Below are 20,881 nucleotides of genomic sequence, written 5' to 3'. Positions count from 1 at the left end.
TTCAGATGCAGTATATTCCGGGAAAGATCACAGCACAGCTCTCTCACATCAATGATGGAAAATGCAATTATTGTGATCCCCGTTGTGAGCATAATAATACTCCCTCATTGGAATATGCCCTTCTTGAGTGCATGCGCCAGGTAGTGTCACATAGCAGTCTCATTCATCATTCTGACCTTGTGGGAGATGCTCAACCCTGACCCTTGTGCATAAGCATAATAAAGTACATGTGCTTCACTTCAAAGAGCAAAGTTGAGTAAGAGGAGAGTGTTTTCCATATAATACCTTCCAGTGTGTCCTATTGTCCTGCGTTTCTCTCCACATACTGGGAACCTTTGCATAACCAGTGTATCGTCGCATGTACCAATATCACCAGCAGCAATACCTGTAAATTCCTTGTGCTGCTGCATGGACGAATAGATTCTGATTTGGATCTCCAGTGTTACTCCCATGTTAGTTTTATTGTCTGCTTTGTTGACTCATGCAAGTGGGCCTGGCTCTTGACATGGCCATGTGGAGGCCCCATGCTGCTGGGAGGCCCTGCATGGAGGAAAGCCACTCTGTGATTGGAGGAAGCCAGACTGGGATGAATGAGCACTGTACATAGAGCAGGAGGCACGAGGGACTACACTGGTACGCCCCCGCCCCCTCTCATTCCCTATCCCTCGCTCTCCCTTTCTCCCCTCCTGTTGTGCACACACATTCAGTGGGACACAGGAGCCATGCTTGTCTCACGATAACCCAACTTTTTTTCATTCCACACTTTTATGCCATTTGTTTTTTGCTGGCTTTGAGAACGTCACTGTATGATTGTGGTGATCGTAAATGTCAACGCAATGATTCTTTACTCAATGCAAAACATGGAAACTTTTCATATTAGATGTTGGAAAGTAGAGCTATTGTAGAGTAATCTAAAAGGCCCAACATCCACTGGTTTCAACTTCTCAAATGTGATTTTTTTTTTTGCTGGATGTCTTCTATGATAGTAAATTCAAGATCTTTGGGATTTTTCACTCTTTGGACAATGCAAGCAATTTCAATGTATGTTAACTTGGGCTTAAGGCTTTTTTCACTTTTAGTTACTTTATAGACCTATTTAATTAAAAAAAGTCCTGGGTCGAGACGGCTTTATCAGCGTTTGAGGGATGTGCAGATCGGCGGCTGCGATTAGCCAGGGAGGCACATTGACATGCACATAGGCCTGGAAAATAATGCACAGACAGGCATTGATTATGACACACACAACAGGGAGAGTGACTTAATTCTCTGCTTAGGTCAACATTATTGCACTATTTTCTATATTAAATAGTAAATATGTTTGATGCTGTAGTTATGCTCTGGCTATCGTATAGAAGACCTTTATAAAATATCAATAATGTGCTTTTGGGATGTAATTAGATGCGAATAATTTAGATTGGTTTGTTTTTATGAAGTAAAGATTTCCAATATGCCACTTCAACCAGAGGCCAGTGACAGAATATCTTACTCAGGAAGATGCTCAAAACTGTTTTCCGTTAGAGAAAAAGGCACATTATTAAAGCAAGTTATATTAATATTGCAGTCCTCTCAGTACATGGAAACTCACTCAACTCGCCAATGCTCTCCAAGTCTGAAAAAAAACCTTTGATTCATTGTATTAGCTTTCTGACAGTGAGAGTGAGTGTGTGTGTGTGTGTGTGTTTGTGGTTAAGATGACAGGGTGTGAGAAGAACCCTGCAGTATCGTCATGGGAGGAAACACAGCTTGAACAGTTAACACCTGACACGGCAGCTGTTCAGATTGTGGAGTGACTCACAGCCTCACTGTGGATTCAGTGAAATGTTGAGCCCTGTGTAAAAAGCTTTGCTTAACGAGTAAACAAAGAGTTTTATTTGCCATCAGAGCAATTTCAGACTCATTAAGAGGATTGACTGTGTAGCACGCTTCAGACTTCTGATGGCACGTTCATTACTTTTCCTTTTAACATGGAAAGATATGAAGCCTACTTGATGAAATCCCAAACATTTAGTTAGTCGTAAGGCACGTCCATCAGTGAGACCGTTTCTTGTTATCACACAGGCAACCTGAGAGCCCCCTTCTCCCTGCAGGGTTTATCGCTAGCTGCTCCTCTGCACAGATCAACCCAACTGTGGCTTCAAAATATCGATTCATTCACACACCGGATAGTTTTTTGGCCACAAGCATGTGTAAGTGCCTGGGGTATTTTTTGTTCACGTTGTTGTTATCGATGTAAGGTGATTGAATTAGCAAACAAAGGCTGCGGTGAGACAACAGATGAGCACTAGGTGAGCTTGATTTAATGGTTTGGATTGTGGCATCCACACCACACACACACACACGCACACACACACACACACACGCAAGCACGCACGCACGCACACACACACACACACACACACACACACAAGCACGCACGCACACACACACACACACACACACACACACACACACACACACACACACACACACACACACACACACACGCACACACACACGCAGACGCACAAAAGAGTTATCCTGCAGTAAATGGCAGAGTGCTGTCATTCAGACCATCTGCCCTTGTCCACTCAGCCTGTACTTAGGTTTCAGTGCATTGTGATGTCCTACAATGCTGTTTTACATGAGACAAGTACTACCTGTTACATTGCAACATCATTCAGGAACAACTCGTAGCAATTATCTACTGCTGCTGTGTAAATTTAGCAGGAGGTACAAGGCAATCTGGTTATCACTGCTTTTAAGTGCTTCAGCAGCCCCTCTTCTCAAAAGCGTCTGTAATCACATTTCACTGCTCTCTTGTCAATTGAGTCTCGAGGCTGCCCCAATCTTATCTGCACTGTTCAGTCCTGTATTTCATTCTTTAATACTCTGGATTTTTCTCTTTCTTTAGTATCCTTTCTTTTCATCTCTTGTTTGTGACCTCTTTCAGTCTACTTGGTGATTGGTAATGCTACACTGTAGTAGGCCTACTTGTACCAGTTTTTAGCCGTGTTTGCCGTGTAGTTCTGTGGTTGCCAATGTCTGTCTGTTGATCGTTCCACCCATTCGGTTCAGACTTGAATGGAATTCAGGATGGATTGTAAAATCTTTGTTGAGCCCTTATCTTCGGTGCTCAATACTGAATTCGGTGCATTTCCGTTTCTAGGATCTAACAGTGCAAACACAGCAACAGTGATGACAGAGCTAACAGTGTTTACCCAAGAGGGAACCGGAGTGTGGGTGCTAAGATGCCGGTGTTATCAGCTGTAAACACCTTATGAGTGCATAGCGCATGCTGACCACTAGGGCATCCTCACATGCACTAACATGCACTAAAACCACGTGTTACTGGCCTGACTATTTAAACAAAGCACAGACATGGATATTATATTCCATTGCCACCAATTAATCCCCCTAAATGTTACTCACTGTTCCTTTAATGCTCTGACTATCATATCGTCATCTTACATTTTTCACACATAGTGCAACCATTTACTATACATTTATCCAATACTTTGATATATGAACGGTTACATTAAAAACTATTCTCATAAATCTCAGCTTTACTTTGTATAGGGCTGGACAATAATTTAATATGATAATGTATCATCTTTCAATAAAATCATATTGTGATTAAATCATATATCGAGATATTGTGACACACACTAATAATAATAATAATAATAATAATAATGATAATAACAAGCCCTTAACTAAAGTTTGGAGTCTTTAAACCGAGCCTCTTTGTTTGTGTATCTGTAGTTCCAGAAAGGCCTGAGGTATTGCTTAGGTACTTTACTGTAGAAACCTGAGCCGTCTCTGTTGATATTGAGCAGGCCGGTTAAAATATTCACTGTGTTGGGGTGTAACCGAAATAGTCCGGCGGAACAGTGTTGATGGTGTCAAGACTGCCCTCCTAACTTCTCTCTTTTCTCTCCTCTCTGTCTGAATGAGGGACGGGGAATGTTTGTTTCTTTGTCTGTCTGTGCTTTTTTTCTCTTCTCTCTCTTTTTTTGTGTGTATTTCACTGTGAATAAGGCTACAAATCAGTCTTTAATAAATCCATTTATCCACCTGATTTATAGCGGTAGGTATGCTAAACATGATTTGATCTCACAAAATCTTGGTGATCATATCACCACTGTATTCTTAATCCACATTACTGTTATTGGCCCAATTAAAAAAAATAATATTACAAATGCAGATATGTTGTTGTCAACATTGTCACTGATTGGCGAACGGCACACTGTAACATTTATTTGGGGTGTGTTTGCTCCTTCACCATCCGTGACGCTGGTATTGTTTTTACCCTCTGAGTCTGTGAGATTCATTGTTACAAAATGTGTTGGGACAGCTTCTGTAGCAGGAATACCACAGGAGCAGTTTTCTAGGTGTGTGTGTATATATATGTACATGTATGTCTGTCTGTGGACAGATTGTGTCACTGCAATAGTGCCACAACTGTGTAAGATGTAGTCACAGAACTTTACAGGTTGGAGGCCAAGTCAAGCTCAAAATGAATTGCCCCCCCATCTTAAGCCTTTGGCCTGATTTGGTGTCGTAGGTGCGGTGATCCCACCGCAAGACGGTCCCTAGTTGTTTCCCTGCTGTCCGTCGTACTTTAATTCATCCTCTCTGTTTTGTAAACCACTGTCCTCTGTCTACTTAGAGTAAGCTATGAACCTCTCGGCGCAGTGCCACCACAATCCATTCACTAGAGCTCAGTGAAACCGCACAGCTGCTACAAAATCCCAGAGTCCACCCTGTCATTTCCAGCAGCTCCCACTTTTACAGTAAAATGGCAAAATGCCGCCCCCCCACCCCATCCATTTACCACAATGTGTCCTTATGAGACACTGGCAGTTACTCTGTGTGTGTTGTAATGGACATGTGAGTACATATCAGGGTGTGAATATGTGTGTATGTGTGTGTGTTGACTGCACATGACCACAAATCTGCGAATGTGTGTCTCGGTATCAAGTGTTTTTATTCCTCGATATAATAGCCACTACCGGTACTTGAAATATGATGTGCTTACCATGCCGAGTCTTTTTTAAGGATATAGCAGGTCATGCTTGTCCTGTAACCGGACTTTACTGTTTCGGTAACTTTTTTAATGATTCATTATTTCATCTTATCATATCATACCCTAAAAGAAAAATTTTGTTTTCCAGTTTTTTTCCAATTTGCATTTCCCTCATCACACGTCCAAAGCAGTTTGGTGAGACGTGATGGCTTCCATATCCAATGCTGAATGATCCCCAGCTCTCACAAACTGAAACCATTGGCAGTGAGCTGGGAAATGGCTGCTAACGCTTTAATGACTTAGTGAGACCTAATTAGTTGAAATGAGAGTGAGGATGAGAGGAGCTGGGGAGGTAATCTGTGTCAGTGTTTGTTGGCGCGCTTGCACAGTCGTCTTTTTAAGTCCTATAAGATTGTGAGTGTGATCTCTAGTCCTTCACCTGTGTCTCTATGTGTCTATGTTTGTATGGGTTTTGGGTGCATGTGTGTATAAAGCATGTTTATGTTGTCTTGTCTCCACGTCGTGTGTGTGCATGTGCATGCGTGTGCGTGTGTGTGTGTGTGTGGGTGTGGGTGTATGTGCGCCAGAGCGTTGTGCAGTCTTTCTCAGCATTACCCAGGCTCTTCATCAGGAAGTGAACCCTCGGTCAAGCCTCATTTAATCAAGGAAAAAAAATCCATCTCCCATTAACTTAATTAATCCAACACTGGAGAAAAAGCTGAAAGTGTGTGTGTGTGTGTGTGTGTGTGTATGTGTGTGTGTGTGTGTGTGTGTGTGTGTGTGTGTGTGTGTGTGTGTGTGTGTGCTAATGTACGTGTAAGTGAGAAAATTGTGCTTCTAAGCTGTATTCATGAAGAGGTTTGTCAATTATATTACTTTCATGTACAAATGACTTCATGGAAAATATAGACTTAATATTCATTTATATTATTTGCCAGCTATATGGACCCGGGTTGTAGACGGAAGGGAGAGGTGACGCCTTCCCGGCTGCGCAGGGTGCCGCCTCCCTACGTTGTGCCCGGTGTTTCGGTTTACCAAGCGACCCTGATGACCCTTTTTGTGAATTCAAAACGTCATTGTAGTGCTGCTAATCAATGAGAAAGATGTTTGTGATGTTGTGATAAGGTGACAACATAAATGGATTTTTTTTTTTTAACTAATCCATGTTAAACTTTTATAAACGTTCTGTGTCAATTATTTGCTAATTTTACTCCTTGAGTGTGCCCTCTATGTCATACATATTGTGAGGCTACCTGAGACAAATTTAATATAATTGTCTTGTACTTATTACATTCTAATTAACTCAATTATTTCACCTCTCTGTGTTCTTGGTTGGTTTCATTTGGTCTGAAAAACGGTATTTTTATTCTACTTATTGCCTCTGATTGGTTCGTCCACGTTGTGTATTTTCCACTAATGACAACATTACAAACATCTTCCTCATTGATTTGCAACGCTACAATTACGTTTTCAATTAACAGATTTAAAACAGCAAAATTCCACTACTGCACAGATGAGTAGACGAGAGTAGGCGGCAGCAGCAGGGGCGATGAAAAGAAACGTTGGCCAACTCGGACAGTTTTAACCTGCCTTCAAATAATACACAGGAAGTCAAAGAAACAGTTACATCCTGTTAGATCTGCTCTGTCGGCTACTTGTAGTTCGTGGACCTCGTTCATATTTATTCATGTATTTTTGTAAAAATATATTTATGTGGTACTTGCGTGTATCTGCATTCTATGCTATCCTTTTAGATAGAGATTAATAGCCAACAATCTAGCGGTAAGTATTACAATTGCATAAAATTGTCTTGAGCTGATTGTTAGCTGATGTCTCTGATTGATATCGACGTGTAGAACGTAGTGTTATGGCACAGTTTCCTCGCTTCCCATGATATTTTTATCTATTCTCAACAGCTGTCATAACTACGACAACTACAGACGCATTCGGCTGAAAGTCGCCAGTTATCAGGGTCGTTTCATAAACCAAAAACACCGACACAGCGACCCCGGAGGCCAGTCTCATTTTCCATAATCAGTGTAGCATTACAATCACTTCACAACACAAGCCTTTCCTTTCTTTTCTGTGGACATCCGAACTTTACAAAATCTGGTTAATCACTTTTAAACACTGATTGTCTCGTGAAAGCAATGTGCCAACGCTGAGACAAGAGTGTATGGATGAATTGAATAATACAATGATGTCAAACTAAATATATAGAATTTAAATACTTGGAATTGAAATGTCAAGTTAAGAACCTGAACCCATGAACAGCAGTTATAAATATCCATATCCATTAGTTTTCAGTTGAAAAAAAAGTGCTTTGGGGGTTCAGTAACTCTTATTTGTTGTCTTTTCTCAAAGACTGATAAACCTCCACATTCACACAGACTAATTCCATCTGACAAAGGATGACTGCCGACCAAAATATCTCTGCTTTCACTGTCAGTGCGAATGTGTTCAGTTGAATTCTGACTCTGCAGTAATTGCCGCTGCAGGACAAATAAATCCGCCACCATGTTTGTTTATACAGGTGGTCAGGCAATAAGAATACGTATGTGATGTGATGTTTTATCACAATTGTTTCTTACTGTACTGTACCTAAGCATCTGATAGTGAATCCTATGTGAAGTCTACTGTAAGTATAGTGCATCCTAGAGCTATTATTGACCCTTACTTTTCAAGGTTTTACCATGCCATCCAGCCTGCCATCTATAATTAACTACCGACGTCTCATTAATGTTTTGAGGTTTTCAGTTCTTTTTTATCTCCCATCACCAATTCCCTCTTGGTCTTTCCTTTTTTTTTTATTAATTCTCTTTTCTCTTACGAGCTTTCACTATTTCCTTTCCCCTTCTACCAATATAGTTCTTCAAATAACTGAATGTTAAACATATGGGTGGAAAAAACTGTTTACATTAGAAAGAGAAACATAAAGAAAAGAGAAACTGCAGGTAGTGTGTAACAACATACTCAGCTAGACCATAAATGCATGCATTCATTTAAAAATCATTTGCAACTTCCTTTTCAAACTTTTGTTTTGTAAGATTTAGCTTGGTGAAATTACTGTGGTTAAACAACGACATCTTCTTTGAGTGCAGTTTATATAGCACTCTGCTCATCTCACACCAGCTCATCAACCTCTCACTCCAGGACTTCCCTTCTCTCTCAAAGACTTTAATGCCCTGCTGCTGACATACAAATCCCATCAATACCGCTGCACCCAATTCATTTTCAGAGCTCCTCCTCCTCCTCTTCTTCCTCCTCCTCCTCTTCCTCCTCCTCCTCCTCCTCCTCCTCCTCCTCTTATGAGTCTGGCCTCTTCTCTTTCCCCAAAACACCCTGCACTACCTTCTATCCATCTGTGCTAGCAACACTATTGATTCTATTGAAGTTATGCTATAAAATGACAAATTGCCAAACGCTGAAATTGAAAAAGTATACAAAGATAGTCAAACATGACAAATGACGATAGATGTGTGAATAGTTGGATTGACGAAGAAGAAAAGGGCAATATCTGAGTCATAGTGTAGCTGGCATTGTGTTCACAGGGCAATCAAATGGCTGGAGAGGTTTGCAGAGAGGCTCTGTATATGTTTCCGACAACAATCCGTCCAGGGCTAGAATGTTGTTGATCATTCATGGCCATGCCATTAATCCTCTTTAGCCCAGATATTAGATGCCCCAGAGCAATGTGAATATTTTCTTTCATTTTTTACCCAGCAGACCTTAAACAAAAGAAGTCTCACTTCTCCCCCAGATTCAATTACCACTGAACTGCCCAGTGTATCATTTATACCAATTTCTCCATCAACACTTATACCTATTTCTAAGCTCCCATTTATAGCTAAGGTTTTCGAAAAATGTTCGAGCAGATCACATGAATCCATTCTCCTCGAACAGATCACATAAATCCATTCTCCTCGAGCAGATCACATGATTCCATTCTCCTTCTGGATCTGAGCTCACTGCTCTGCAGTGGTGTAGGTCCTACCTAAAAAGACATGCGTTTGTTTGGTATTGCTGATTCCAGGCTTCAAAAGGTGTTCACTGTGAGGTGCCTTTAAGTTACAGTGCTGGGTCCAGTACTCTTTTCCACATACATGCTCCCTGTTGGCCAACTTATACCTAGATATACTTCAGTTTCCATTTTTATGCTGATGACACTCAGATCTACAGCTGTGACCCTGTCTGCTAAACTGCCTTCATGACAACCTCAAGTGGATTTCACACAATGTCCTGATGGTAAATGCATAAACGAGAGAACATATTGGTCAATATGGTGCAAACACCCAAACATCTGGTTCATTGTTCTATTCTATAACTCAGCATTGCCAAAATATTGGTGTGATTTTTTTTCTTATCCAAATCTCAGTTAATCCAAACATGTAAAATCAATGGTTAAATCCTGCTTTCATCATCAGAAACATTTCAAGGATTAGACCATTTGTAAAACATTCCTCACCTGAAACATGATCTAATTTCACCGATCCTGGCTACCCATGCTTTTAGAATTGATTTCAAGATGTTTTTGATAACTTGCAAATCCCTGAGAGTTATTTATCAGATCTCTTATTGCCCTGTATCCCTTCCCGCACCCTGGTATCCTCTGTTGCGTCGTTTCTTTCTCAAGGTCAAAATTCATAAAGGCAATATAGCCTTTGCAGTCAGTGCATTTAAACACTGGAATCAAATGCATGAGGAGATCAGGGCTGCAAACTGTCTTGTCTTTTAAAAAGCTTATTTTTTAATATTTGCATTTCTTTTTTGTCTCCTGACATTTTGATTAGTTTTACTCTGTGTTTTATTATGTATTTAATTTTGTTTTTTTAGTTTGTTCCATTCACTTTGTGTTTTAAAGCTACCTACACATGCTGAGTATGGTTAACAAACTTTTCTTTCTTTGTCCCACACAGCAAAGCCTGTTTCGGTGGAGCTGAGCTGCGGGGCTGGGCCCAGCCATGTAGTGTTGGAGTCAGGTTTGCCCCTGCTGCTGGACTGCAACCTTGGGGCCAGCGAGGCACCTTTCAATATCACCTGGCTTCAGGATGGCCAGCCTCTGCCTTTGGAGGGGGGTGAATTCCTGCAGTATTTGGCCAACGGATCCCTCCTCCTGCTGCCGACCTCGAGGGATAGCCAGCCTCCCCGTGGCGTGGAGGGGGGCTACCGCTGTGTGACTGCCAGTGCCCTTGGAGCCCTGACCAGCCGGACTGTAAATGTTCTCCTAGCAAGTAGGTATCCTGCAGTTTATATTGATTGATGATAAAGAATGAAAACCAAACCGTGCATGCTCCAAGTGTAAGGCCCTGATTTAGCTGGAAGGTTTTTTTCTGTCTTTCTGTCGCCTTGATAAAATGGGGATTTGTCCAGCGTGTGTCCAGTCTTTCACCCAATGCATGCAGTGATAGGTTCCAATCCCCAAGTGTAAAACGTTCATGGATAAATAGATGAATAGTTTAACGATCTCTCATTGCCATTGGATCAGAACTGAAACTATTAGTAAATTAATCAATTAGTTGACCAAAATAAATCTTATTCACAACACTTCTGATTGTATATATAACTAGAAAATTTCACAAGAAATTTTGAAAGTGTGGCTACTACAGCCGTAAGACGTCGCAATATGTATACATTACCGGTAGTGAGATGTGTTATTGAGGTAACACATCTCTCAATAACACAATAACCTCAATAACCTCTGCCACCTTCAGAATTATCAGATCAAATGACTTTCTTTGAGAGGGTGAAAAACGTAGTTTTTTACACAATGAAAAAAAAAATCCTTAACCGAAAGCCAAATAAAAAAGAGCCAATCAGACTTCTTCTATGGGAGGAGCCTAATTGGATTCGTTGTGTTGTCCATTTTTCCCCAGCAACAACAGACTCATTGGGTGAAAGGTCGATCCAAGTTGTATCTCCTCACTCACCAACTTTCTGGGGTCAAAAAACGTGCGCGCACACACACGCGGGCGCACATAGACACACACAGTCAATCGTTTTGTGATAATTCTGTGTGTGTGTGTGTCTAAGTCTAATGTATGATATATAAGAATGTGTGTGAAACGTTTTTTGTAGAGTTTAAAATAGAGTGTCTTGGATGTCAGCTGACCAACGTCAGTTGGCTCCTCCTGCTTTGTATCACCAGTTGTCGTGGTGACAGCCCTGATTGGCTAATTTAAAACAGGTGTGACACTGTCACAGAGCAGGAGACTGAACTGTGGATTTAATGAGAAAACAACCTTTTAAACTATTGTATTTGACAGACAACCATGAATCCCATCACGAAAATAATGGCATCATGAGAAGCACAAGACTTCTGAGAACGTTTCCGTCTACTTAAATATTTGTAAGGATTTATAAATGAGAGCGTAAATTCAGTTTGTAAAGTGCTCACGTTTCCGTCATGAGAGAAAATTGTGGTCCGATTTAACATGGAGGTTAATGGAGCAGTTGGCCGGTCTTCATGTCGCTTTCAGGCTTGCTGACAAAACAGTATACATTTGTTGGATTCCACGACGCATGTGTACCACCGGCACAATATTTCCAACGTTTTCATATATAAATTATGCCTCAAAAGTCAATATTGTGGAGTGAATGGCAAAATACAAATACAAAAAGGTTGTTTAGGACACAGCTCTGTAGTGGATTTCTATGTTCCTGAACTTGAATAAAAGCCAAGGGGATTGAATAAGTTCAAGGATTTAGAGATTAGTTTATATTTAACATTAATTAGAATAGGAGGAGGGGAGAGGAGCTCTTTGCAGGGGTCTGGGTGAAAGTCTCTGTGGGTGCAGCTCATTTGCATAAGGCGGGAAAACCGTGGGTGTGGCTCATGAGCGTCTGACCGAGGACGTTATTAATGGTCTAAAATGTCTATTTGTGTGCCTTATTGGTAATATTAGGATGTTTAAACCGTGTCTATGAGTCTTAAGCTTGTTTAAGTGTTTAATAAGAGGAAGCATATGGAAGAAAAGAAGTTAAGAGGCGTTTATTTGTGTCTTGAGACCGGTGTAAGTGTAGGTAATGAAGATGGGCCATTATTCGAGGTAGGGCGCAGAATTGAGTAGGGAGGTGTGGTTACTCCAAGAAATAATACTATTGTATTTGACAGACAACCATGAATCCCATCCCATCACGAAAATAATGAAATCATGAGAAGCACAAACTGTCAGCTGACCAATTGACAGTTCCTCCTGCGCGTGTGTGCGTGTGTGTCACCGTTGCCATGGTGTTCACTGAGAGAGAGAGACAGGAGAGTTGATTTAATGAAAAAACTAACTTTCAAACTACTGTTTTGACAGACAACCATGGATCCCATCACGAAAATAATGACATCATGAGAAGCACAAGACTTCTGAGAACGTTTCCGTCTACTTAAATATTTGTAAGGATTTATAAATGAGGGCGTAAATTCAGTTTGTAAAGTGCTCACGTTTCCGTCATGAGAGAAAATTGTGGTCCGATTTAACATGGAGGTTAATGGAGCAGTTGGCCGGTCTTCATGTCGCTTTCAGGCTTGCTGACAAAACAGTATACATTTGTTGGATTCCACGACGCATGTGTACCACCGGCACAATATTTCCAACGTTTTCATATATAAATTATGCCTCAAAAGTCAATATTGTGGAGTGAATGGCAAAATACAAATACAAAAAGGTTGTTTAGGACACAGCTCCTCGTGCTCTAGCGATGACATCACAGCTCTAACCTTCCCCACACACACCCATTGTAAACTCTGAAATGGTTCCCACATTTTCCTAAACTTGAACAATAATTACATGAAAACTGTGCTAGCTATCAAAAAATGCCCAATTGGGCAAATAAACTCCAGACTTTTGTCAACGTTTTAAACTTTAAATCATTTCTCTACGATACATTATGGCGAGTCACTGTGGGCACAAAGATGTATGTTTTTTTGCTCTCTTCAGTCCGAAACCCCAGTCAAGTCAATGGGACAATTTCTCGCCGTTTTTCGCACTTTTCGGGAAAATGGCTGGTCGAATCTCTTAGAAAAGTCATAGCTCACGATTCCCGATCGGGCCGCACGTTTTGATGTATTTTTTATGCATGTGCGGGCAACGCTGTGGGAGAAGATACGGTCCAAAGTTTGGCGGAATAAGAAGAATAATAATAAGTAATAACTAGAAAATTTCACAAGAAATTTTGAAAGTGTGGCTACTACTGCCGTAAGACGTCGCAATATGTATACATTACCGGTAGTGAGATGTGTTATTGAGGTAACACATCTCTCAATAACACAATAACCTCAATAACCTCTGCCACCTTCAGAATTATCAGATCAAATGACTTTCTTTGAGAGGGTGAAAAACGTAGTTTTTTACACAATGAAAAAAAAAAATCCTTAACCGAAAGCCAAATAAAAAAGAGCCAATCAGACTTCTTCTATGGGAGGAGCCTAATCGGGTTCGTTGTGTTGTCCATTTTTCCCCAGCAACAACAGACTCATTGGGTGAAAGGTCAATCCAAGTTGTATCTCCTCACTCACCAACTTTCTGGGGTCAAAAAACGTGCGCGCACACACACGCGGGCGCACATAGACACACACACAGTCAATCGTTTTGTGATAATTCTGTGTGTGTGTGTGTGTCTAAGTCTAATGTATGATATATAAGAATGTGTGTGAAACGTTTTTTGTAGAGTTTAAAATAGAGTGTCTTGGATGTCAGCTGACCAACGTCAGTTGGCTCCTCCTGCGTTTGTATCACCGGTTGTCGTGGTGACAGCCCTGATTGGCTAACTTAAAACAGGTGTGACACTGTCACAGAGCAGGAGACTGAACTGTGGATTTAATGAGAAAACAACCTTTCAAACTATTGTATTTGACAGACAACCGTGAATCCCATCACGAAAATAATGACATCATGAGAAGCACAAGACTTCTGAGAACGTTTCCGTCTACTTAAATATTTGTAAGGATTTATAAATGAGAGCGTAAATTCAGTTTGTAAAGTGCTCACGTTTCCGTCATGAGAGAAAATTGTGGTCCGATTTAACATGGAGGTTAATGGAGCAGTTGGCCGGTCTTCATGTCGCTTTCAGGCTTGCTGACAAAACAGTATACATTTGTTGGATTCCACGACGCATGTGTACCACCGGCACAATATTTCCAACGTTTTCATATATAAATTATGCCTCAAAAGTCAATATTGTGGAGTGAATGGCAAAATACAAATACAAAAAGGTTGTTTAGGACACAGCTCTGTAGTGGATTTCTATGTTCCTGAACTTGAATAAAAGCCAAGGGGATTGAATAAGTTCAAGGATTTAGAGATTAGTTTATATTTAACATTAATTAGAATAGGAGGAGGGGAGAGGAGCTCTTTGCAGGGGTCTGGGTGAAAGTCTCTGTGGGTGCAGCTCATTTGCATAAGGCGGGAAAACCGTGGGTGTGGCTCATGAGCGTCTGACAGAGGACGTTATTAATGGTCTAAAATGTCTATTTGTGTGCCTTATTGGTAATATTAGGATGTTTAAACCGTGTCTATGAGTCTTAAGCTTGTTTAAGTGTTTAATAAGAGGAAGCATATGGAAGAAAAGAAGTTAAGAGGCGTTTATTTGTGTCCTGAGACCGGTGTAAGTGTAGGTAATGAAGATGGCCCATTATTCGAGGTAGGGCGCAGAATTGAGTAGGGAGGTGTGGTTACACCAAGAAATAATACTATTGTATTTGACAGACAACCATGAATCCCATCCCATCACGAAAATAATGAAATCATGAGAAGCACAAACAGTCAAGTGTCAGCTGACCAACTGACAGTTCCTCCTGCGCGTGTGTGCGTGTGTGTCACCGTTGCCATGGTGTTCACTGAGAGAGAGACAGGAGAGTTGATTTAATGAAAAAACTAACTTTCAAACTAGTGTATTTGACAGACAACCATGGATCCCATCACGAAAATAATGACATCATGAGAAGCACAAGACTTCTGAGAACGTTTCCGTCTACTTAAATATTTGTAAGGATTTATAAATGAGAGCGTAAATTCAGTTTGTAAAGTGCTCACGTTTCCGTCATGAGAGAAAATTGTGGTCCGATTTAACATGGAGGTTAATGGAGCAGTTGGCCGGACTTCATGTCGCTTTCAGGCTTGCTGACAAAACAGTATACATTTGTTGGATTCCACGACGCATGTGTACCACCGGCACAATATTTCCAACGTTTTCATATATAAATTATGCCTCAAAAGTCAATATTGTGGAGTGAATGGCAAAATACAAATACAAAAAGGTTGTTTAGGACACAGCTCCTCGTGCTCTAGCGATGACATCACAGCTCTAACCTTCCCCACACACACCCATTGTAAACTCTGAAATGGTTCCCACATTTTCCTAAACTTGAACAATAATTACATGAAAACTGTGCTAGCTATCAAAAAATGCCCAATTGGGCAAATAAACTCCAGACTTTTGTCAACGTTTTAAACTTTAAATCATTTCTCTACGATACATTATGGCGAGTCACTGTGGGCACAAAGATGTATGTTTTTTTGCTCTCTTCAGTCCGAAACCCCAGTCAAGTGAATGGGACAATTTCTCGCCGTTTTTCGCACTTTTCGGGAAAATGGCTGGTCGAATCTCTTAGAAAAGTCATAGCTCACGATTCCCGATCGGGCCGCACGTTTTGATGTATTTTTTACGCATGTGCGGGCAACGCTGTGGGAGAAGATACGGTCCAAAGTTTGGCGGAATAAGAAGAATAATAATAATAATAAGCCCGAGCAATAATATAAAGTGCGCTTTGCTATAGGGGTCTATGACCCCTCTAGCTGAAGCCACACTTAACTAGAAAATTTCACAAGAAATTTTGAAAGTGTGGCTACTACTGCCGTAAGACGTCGCAATATGTATACCTTACCGGTAGTGAGATGTGTTATTGAGGTAACACATCTCTCAATAACACAATAACCTCAATAACCTCTGCCACCTTCAGAATTATCAGATCAAATGACTTTCTTTGAGAGGGTGAAAAACGTAGTTTTTTACACAATGAAAAAAAAAAATCCTTAACCGAAAGCCAAATAAAAAAGAGCCAATCAGACTTCTTCTATGGGAGGAGCCTAATCGGATTCGTTGTGTTGTCCATTTTTCCCCAGCAACAACAGACTCATTGGGTGAAAGGTCGATCCAAGTTGTATCTCCTCACTCACCAAGTTTCTGGGGTCAAAAAACGTGCGCGCACACACACGCGGGCGCACATAGACACACACAGTCAATCGTTTTGTGATAATTCTGTGTGTGTGTGTGTCTAAGTCTAATGTATGATATATAAGAATGTGTGTGAAACGTTTTTTGTAGAGTTTAAAATAGAGTGTCTTGGATGTCAGCTGACCAACGTCAGTTGGCTCCTCCTGCGTTTGTATCACCGGTTGTCGTGGTGACAGCCCTGATTGGCTAACTTAAAACAGGTGTGACACTGTCACAGAGCGGGATACTGGACTGTGGATTTAATGAGAAAACAACCTTTTAAACTATTGTATTTGACAGACAACCGTGAATCCCATTACGAAAATAATGACATCATGAGAAGCATAAGACTTCTGAGAACGTTTCCGTCTACTTAAATATTTGTAAGGATTTATAAATGAGAGCGTAAATTCAGTTTGTAAAGTGCTCACGTTTCCGTCATGAGAGAAAATTGTGGTCCGATTTAACATGGAGGTTAATGGAGCAGTTGGCCGGTCTTCATGTCGCTTTCAGGCTTGCTGACAAAACAGTATACATTTGTTGGATTCCACGACGCACGTGTACCACCGGCACAATATTTCCAACGTTTTCATATATAAATTATGCCTCAAAAGTCAATATTGTGGAGTGAATGGCAAAATACAAATACAAAAAGGTTGTTTAGGACACAGCTCTGTAGTGGATTTCTATGTTCCTGAACTTGAATAAAAGCCAAGGGGATTGAATAAGTTCAAGGATTTAGAGATTAGTTTATATTTAACATTAATTAGAATAGGAGGAGGGGAGAGGAGCTCTTTGCAGGGGTCTGGGTGAAAGTCTCTGTGGGTGCAGCTCATTTGCATAAGGCGGGAAAACCGTGGGTGTGGCTCATGAGCATCTGACAGAGGACGTTATTAATGGTCTAAAATGTCTATTTGTGTGCCTTATTGGTAATATTAGGATGTTTAAACCGTGTCTATGAGTCTTAAGCTTGTTTAAGTGTTTAATAAAAGGAAGCATATGGAAGAAAAGAAGTTAAGAGGCGTTTATTTGTGTCTTGAGACCGGTGTAAGTGTAGGTAATGAAGATGGGCCATAATTCGAGGTAGGGCGCAGAATTGAGTAGGGAGGTGTGGTTACACCAAGAAATAATACTATTGTATTTGACAGACAACCATGAATCCCATCCCATCACGAAAATAATGAAATCATGAGAAGCACAAACAGTCAAGTGTCAGCTGACCAACTGACAGTTCCTCCTGCGCATGTGTGCGTGTGTGTCACCGTTGCCATGGTGTTCACTGAGAGAGAGACAGGAGAGTTGATTTAATGAAAAAACTAACTTTCAAACTACTGTATTTGACAGACAACCATGGATCCCATCACGAAAATAATGACATCATGAGAAGCACAAGACTTCTGAGAACGTTTCCGTCTACTTAAATATTTGTAAGGATTTATAAATGAGGGCGTAAATTCAGTTTGTAAAGTGCTCACGTTTCCGTCATGAGAGAAAATTGTGGTCCGATTTAACATGGAGGTTAATGGAGCAGTTGGCCGGTCTTCATGTCGCTTTCAGGCTTGCTGACAAAACAGTATACATTTGTTGGATTCCACGACGCATGTGTACCACCGGCACAATATTTCCAACGTTTTCATATATAAATTATGCCTCAAAAGTCAATATTGTGGAGTGAATGGCAAAATACAAATACAAAAAGGTTGTTTAGGACACAGCTCCTCGTGCTCTAGCGATGACATCACAGCTCTAACCTTCCCCACACACACCCATTGTAAACTCTGAAATGGTTCCCACATTTTCCTAAACTTGAACAATAATTACATGAAAACTGTGCTAGCTATCAAAAAATGCCCAATTGGGCAAATAAACTCCAGACTTTTGTCAACGTTTTAAACTTTAAATCATTTCTCTACGATACATTATGGCGAGTCACTGTGGGCACAAAGATGTATGTTTTTTTGCTCTCTTCAGTCCGAAACCCCAGTCAAGTGAATGGGACAATTTCTCGCCGTTTTTCGCACTTTTCGGGAAAATGGCTGGTCGAATCTCTTAGAAAAGTCATAGCTCACGATTCCCGATCGGGCCGCACGTTTTGATGTATTTTTTACGCATGTGCGGGCAACGCTGTGGGAGAAGATACGGTCCAAAGTTTGGCGGAATAAGAATAATAATAATAAGTAATAATAATAATAAGCCCGAGCAATAATATAAAGTGCGCTTTGCTATAGGGGTCTATGACCCCTCTAGCTGAAGCCACACTTAACTAGAAAATTTCACAAGAAATTTTGAAAGTGTGGCTACTACTGCCGTAAGACGTCGCAATATGTATACATTACCGGTAGTGAGATGTGTTATTGAGGTAACACATCTCTCAATAACACAATAACCTCAATAACCTCTGCCACCTTCAGAATTATCAGATCAAATGACTTTCTTTGAGAGGGTGAAAAACGTAGTTTTTTACACAATGAAAAAAAAAAATCCTTAACCGAAAGCCAAATAAAAAAGAGCCAATCAGACTTCTTCTATGGGAGGAGCCTAATCGGATTCGTTGTGTTGTCCATTTTTCCCCAGCAACAACAGGCTCATTGGGTGAAAGGTCGATCCAAGTTGTATCTCCTCACTCACCAACTTTCTGGGGTCAAAAAACGTGCACGCACACACACGCGGGCGCACATAGACACACACAGTCAATCGTTTTGTGATAATTCTGTGTGTGTGTGTGTCTAAGTCTAATGTATGATATATAAGAATGTGTGTGAAACGTTTTTTGTAGAGTTTAAAATAGAGTGTCTTGGATGTCAGCTGACCAACGTCAGTTGGCTCCTCCTGCGTTTGTATCACTGGTTGTCGTGGTGACAGCCCTGATTGGCTAACTTAAAACAGGTGTGACACTGTCACAGAGCGGGAGACTGAACTGTGGATTTAATGAGAAAACAACCTTTCAAACTATTGTATTTGACAGACAACCGTGAATCCCATCACGAAAATAATGACATCATGAGAAGCACAAGACTTCTGAGAACGTTTCCGTCTACTTAAATATTTGTAAGGATTTATAAATGAGAGCGTGAATTCAGTTTGTAAAGTGCTCACGTTTCCGTCATGAGAGAAAATTGTGGTCCGATTTAACATGGAGGTTAATGGAGCAGTTGGCCGGTCTTCATGTCGCTTTCAGGCTTGCTGACAAAACAGTCAGCAAGCATGTGTACACGACGCATGTGTACCACCGGCACAATATTTCCAACGTTTTCATATATAAATTATGCCTCAAAAGTCAATATTGTGGAGTGAATGGCAAAATACAAATACAAAAAGGTTGTTTAGGACACAGCTCCTCGTGCTCTAGCGATGACATCACAGCTCTAACCTTCCCCACACACACCCATTGTAAACTCTGAAATGGTTCCCACATTTTCCTAAACTTGAACAATAATTACATGAAAACTGTGCTAGCTATCAAAAAATGCCCAATTGGGCAAATAAACTCCAGACTTTTGTCAACGTTTTAAACTTTAAATCATTTCTCTACGATACTTTATGGCGAGTCACTGTGGGCACAAAGATGTATGTTTTTTTGCTCTCTTCAGTCCGAAACCCCAGTCAAGTCAATGGGACAATTTCTCGCCGTTTTTCGCACTTTTCGGGAAAATGGCTGGTCGAATCTCTTAGAAAAGTCATAGCTCACGATTCCCGATCGGGCCGCACGTTTTGATGTATTTTTTATGCATGTGCGGGCAACGCTGTGGGAGAAGATACGGTCCAAAGTTTGGCGGAATAAGAAGAATAATAACTAGAAAATTTCACAAGAAATTTTGAAAGTGTGGCTACTACTGCCGTAAGACGTCGCAATATGTATACATTACCGGTAGTGAGATGTGTTATTGAGGTAACACATCTCTCAATAACACAATAACCTCAATAACCTCTGCCACCTTCAGAATTATCAGATCAAATGACTTTCTTTGAGAGGGTGAAAAACGCAGTTTTTTACACAATGAAAAAAAAAATCCTTAACCGAAAGCCAAATAAAAAAGAGCCAATCAGACTTCTTCTATGGGAGGAGCCTAATCGGATTCGTTGTGTTGTCCATTTTTCCCCAGCAACAACAGACTCATTGGGTGAAAGGTCGATCCAAGTTGTATCTCCTCACTCACCAAGTTTCTGGGGTCAAAAAACGTGCGCGCACACACACGCGGGCACACATAGACACACACAGTCAATCGTTTTGTGATAATTCTGTGTGTGTCTAAGTCTAATGTATGATATACAAGAATGTGTGTGAAACGTTTTTTGTAGAGTTTAAAATAGAGTGTCTTGGATGTCAGCTGACCAACGTCAGTTGGCTCCTCCTGCGTTTGTATCACCGGTTGTCGTGGTGACAGCCCTGATTGGCTAACTTAAAACAGGTGTGACACTGTCACAGAGCGGGATACTGGACTGTGGATTTAATGAGAAAACAACCTTTCAAACTATTGTATTTGACAGACAACCGTGAATCCCATCACGAAAATAATGACATCATGAGAAGCACAAGACTTCTGAGAACGTTTCCGTCTACTTAAATATTTGTAAGGATTTATAAATGAGAGCGTAAATTCAGTTTGTAAAGTGCTCACGTTTCCGTCATGAGAGAAAATTGTGGTCCGATTTAACATGGAGGTTAATGGAGCA

General features: G+C 40.7%; 1 protein-coding gene across 1 annotated transcript in view; it reads left to right on the top strand.

Moving 5' to 3' along the window:
* igdcc4 (immunoglobulin superfamily, DCC subclass, member 4) overlaps positions 1-20,881 on the top strand; it is a gene marked incomplete at both ends in the record, with an annotated part of 84,803 nt that overhangs the window by 12,516 nt on the left and 51,406 nt on the right. Inside the window, one exon of the mRNA XM_079216619.1 lies at positions 9,922-10,236. Within this exon, the coding sequence (XP_079072745.1) occupies positions 9,922-10,236 (315 nt within the window). The remainder of the gene's footprint in view (positions 1-9,921; positions 10,237-20,881) is intronic.

This window comes from Taurulus bubalis (genome assembly GCF_910589615.1).
Source record: "Taurulus bubalis genome assembly, chromosome: 4".
NCBI classification, from domain to species: Eukaryota; Metazoa; Chordata; class Actinopteri; order Perciformes; family Cottidae; genus Taurulus; species Taurulus bubalis.
Note: the sequence above shows the minus strand (reverse complement) of the source record. Positions and strands in the feature narration are given on the sequence as shown.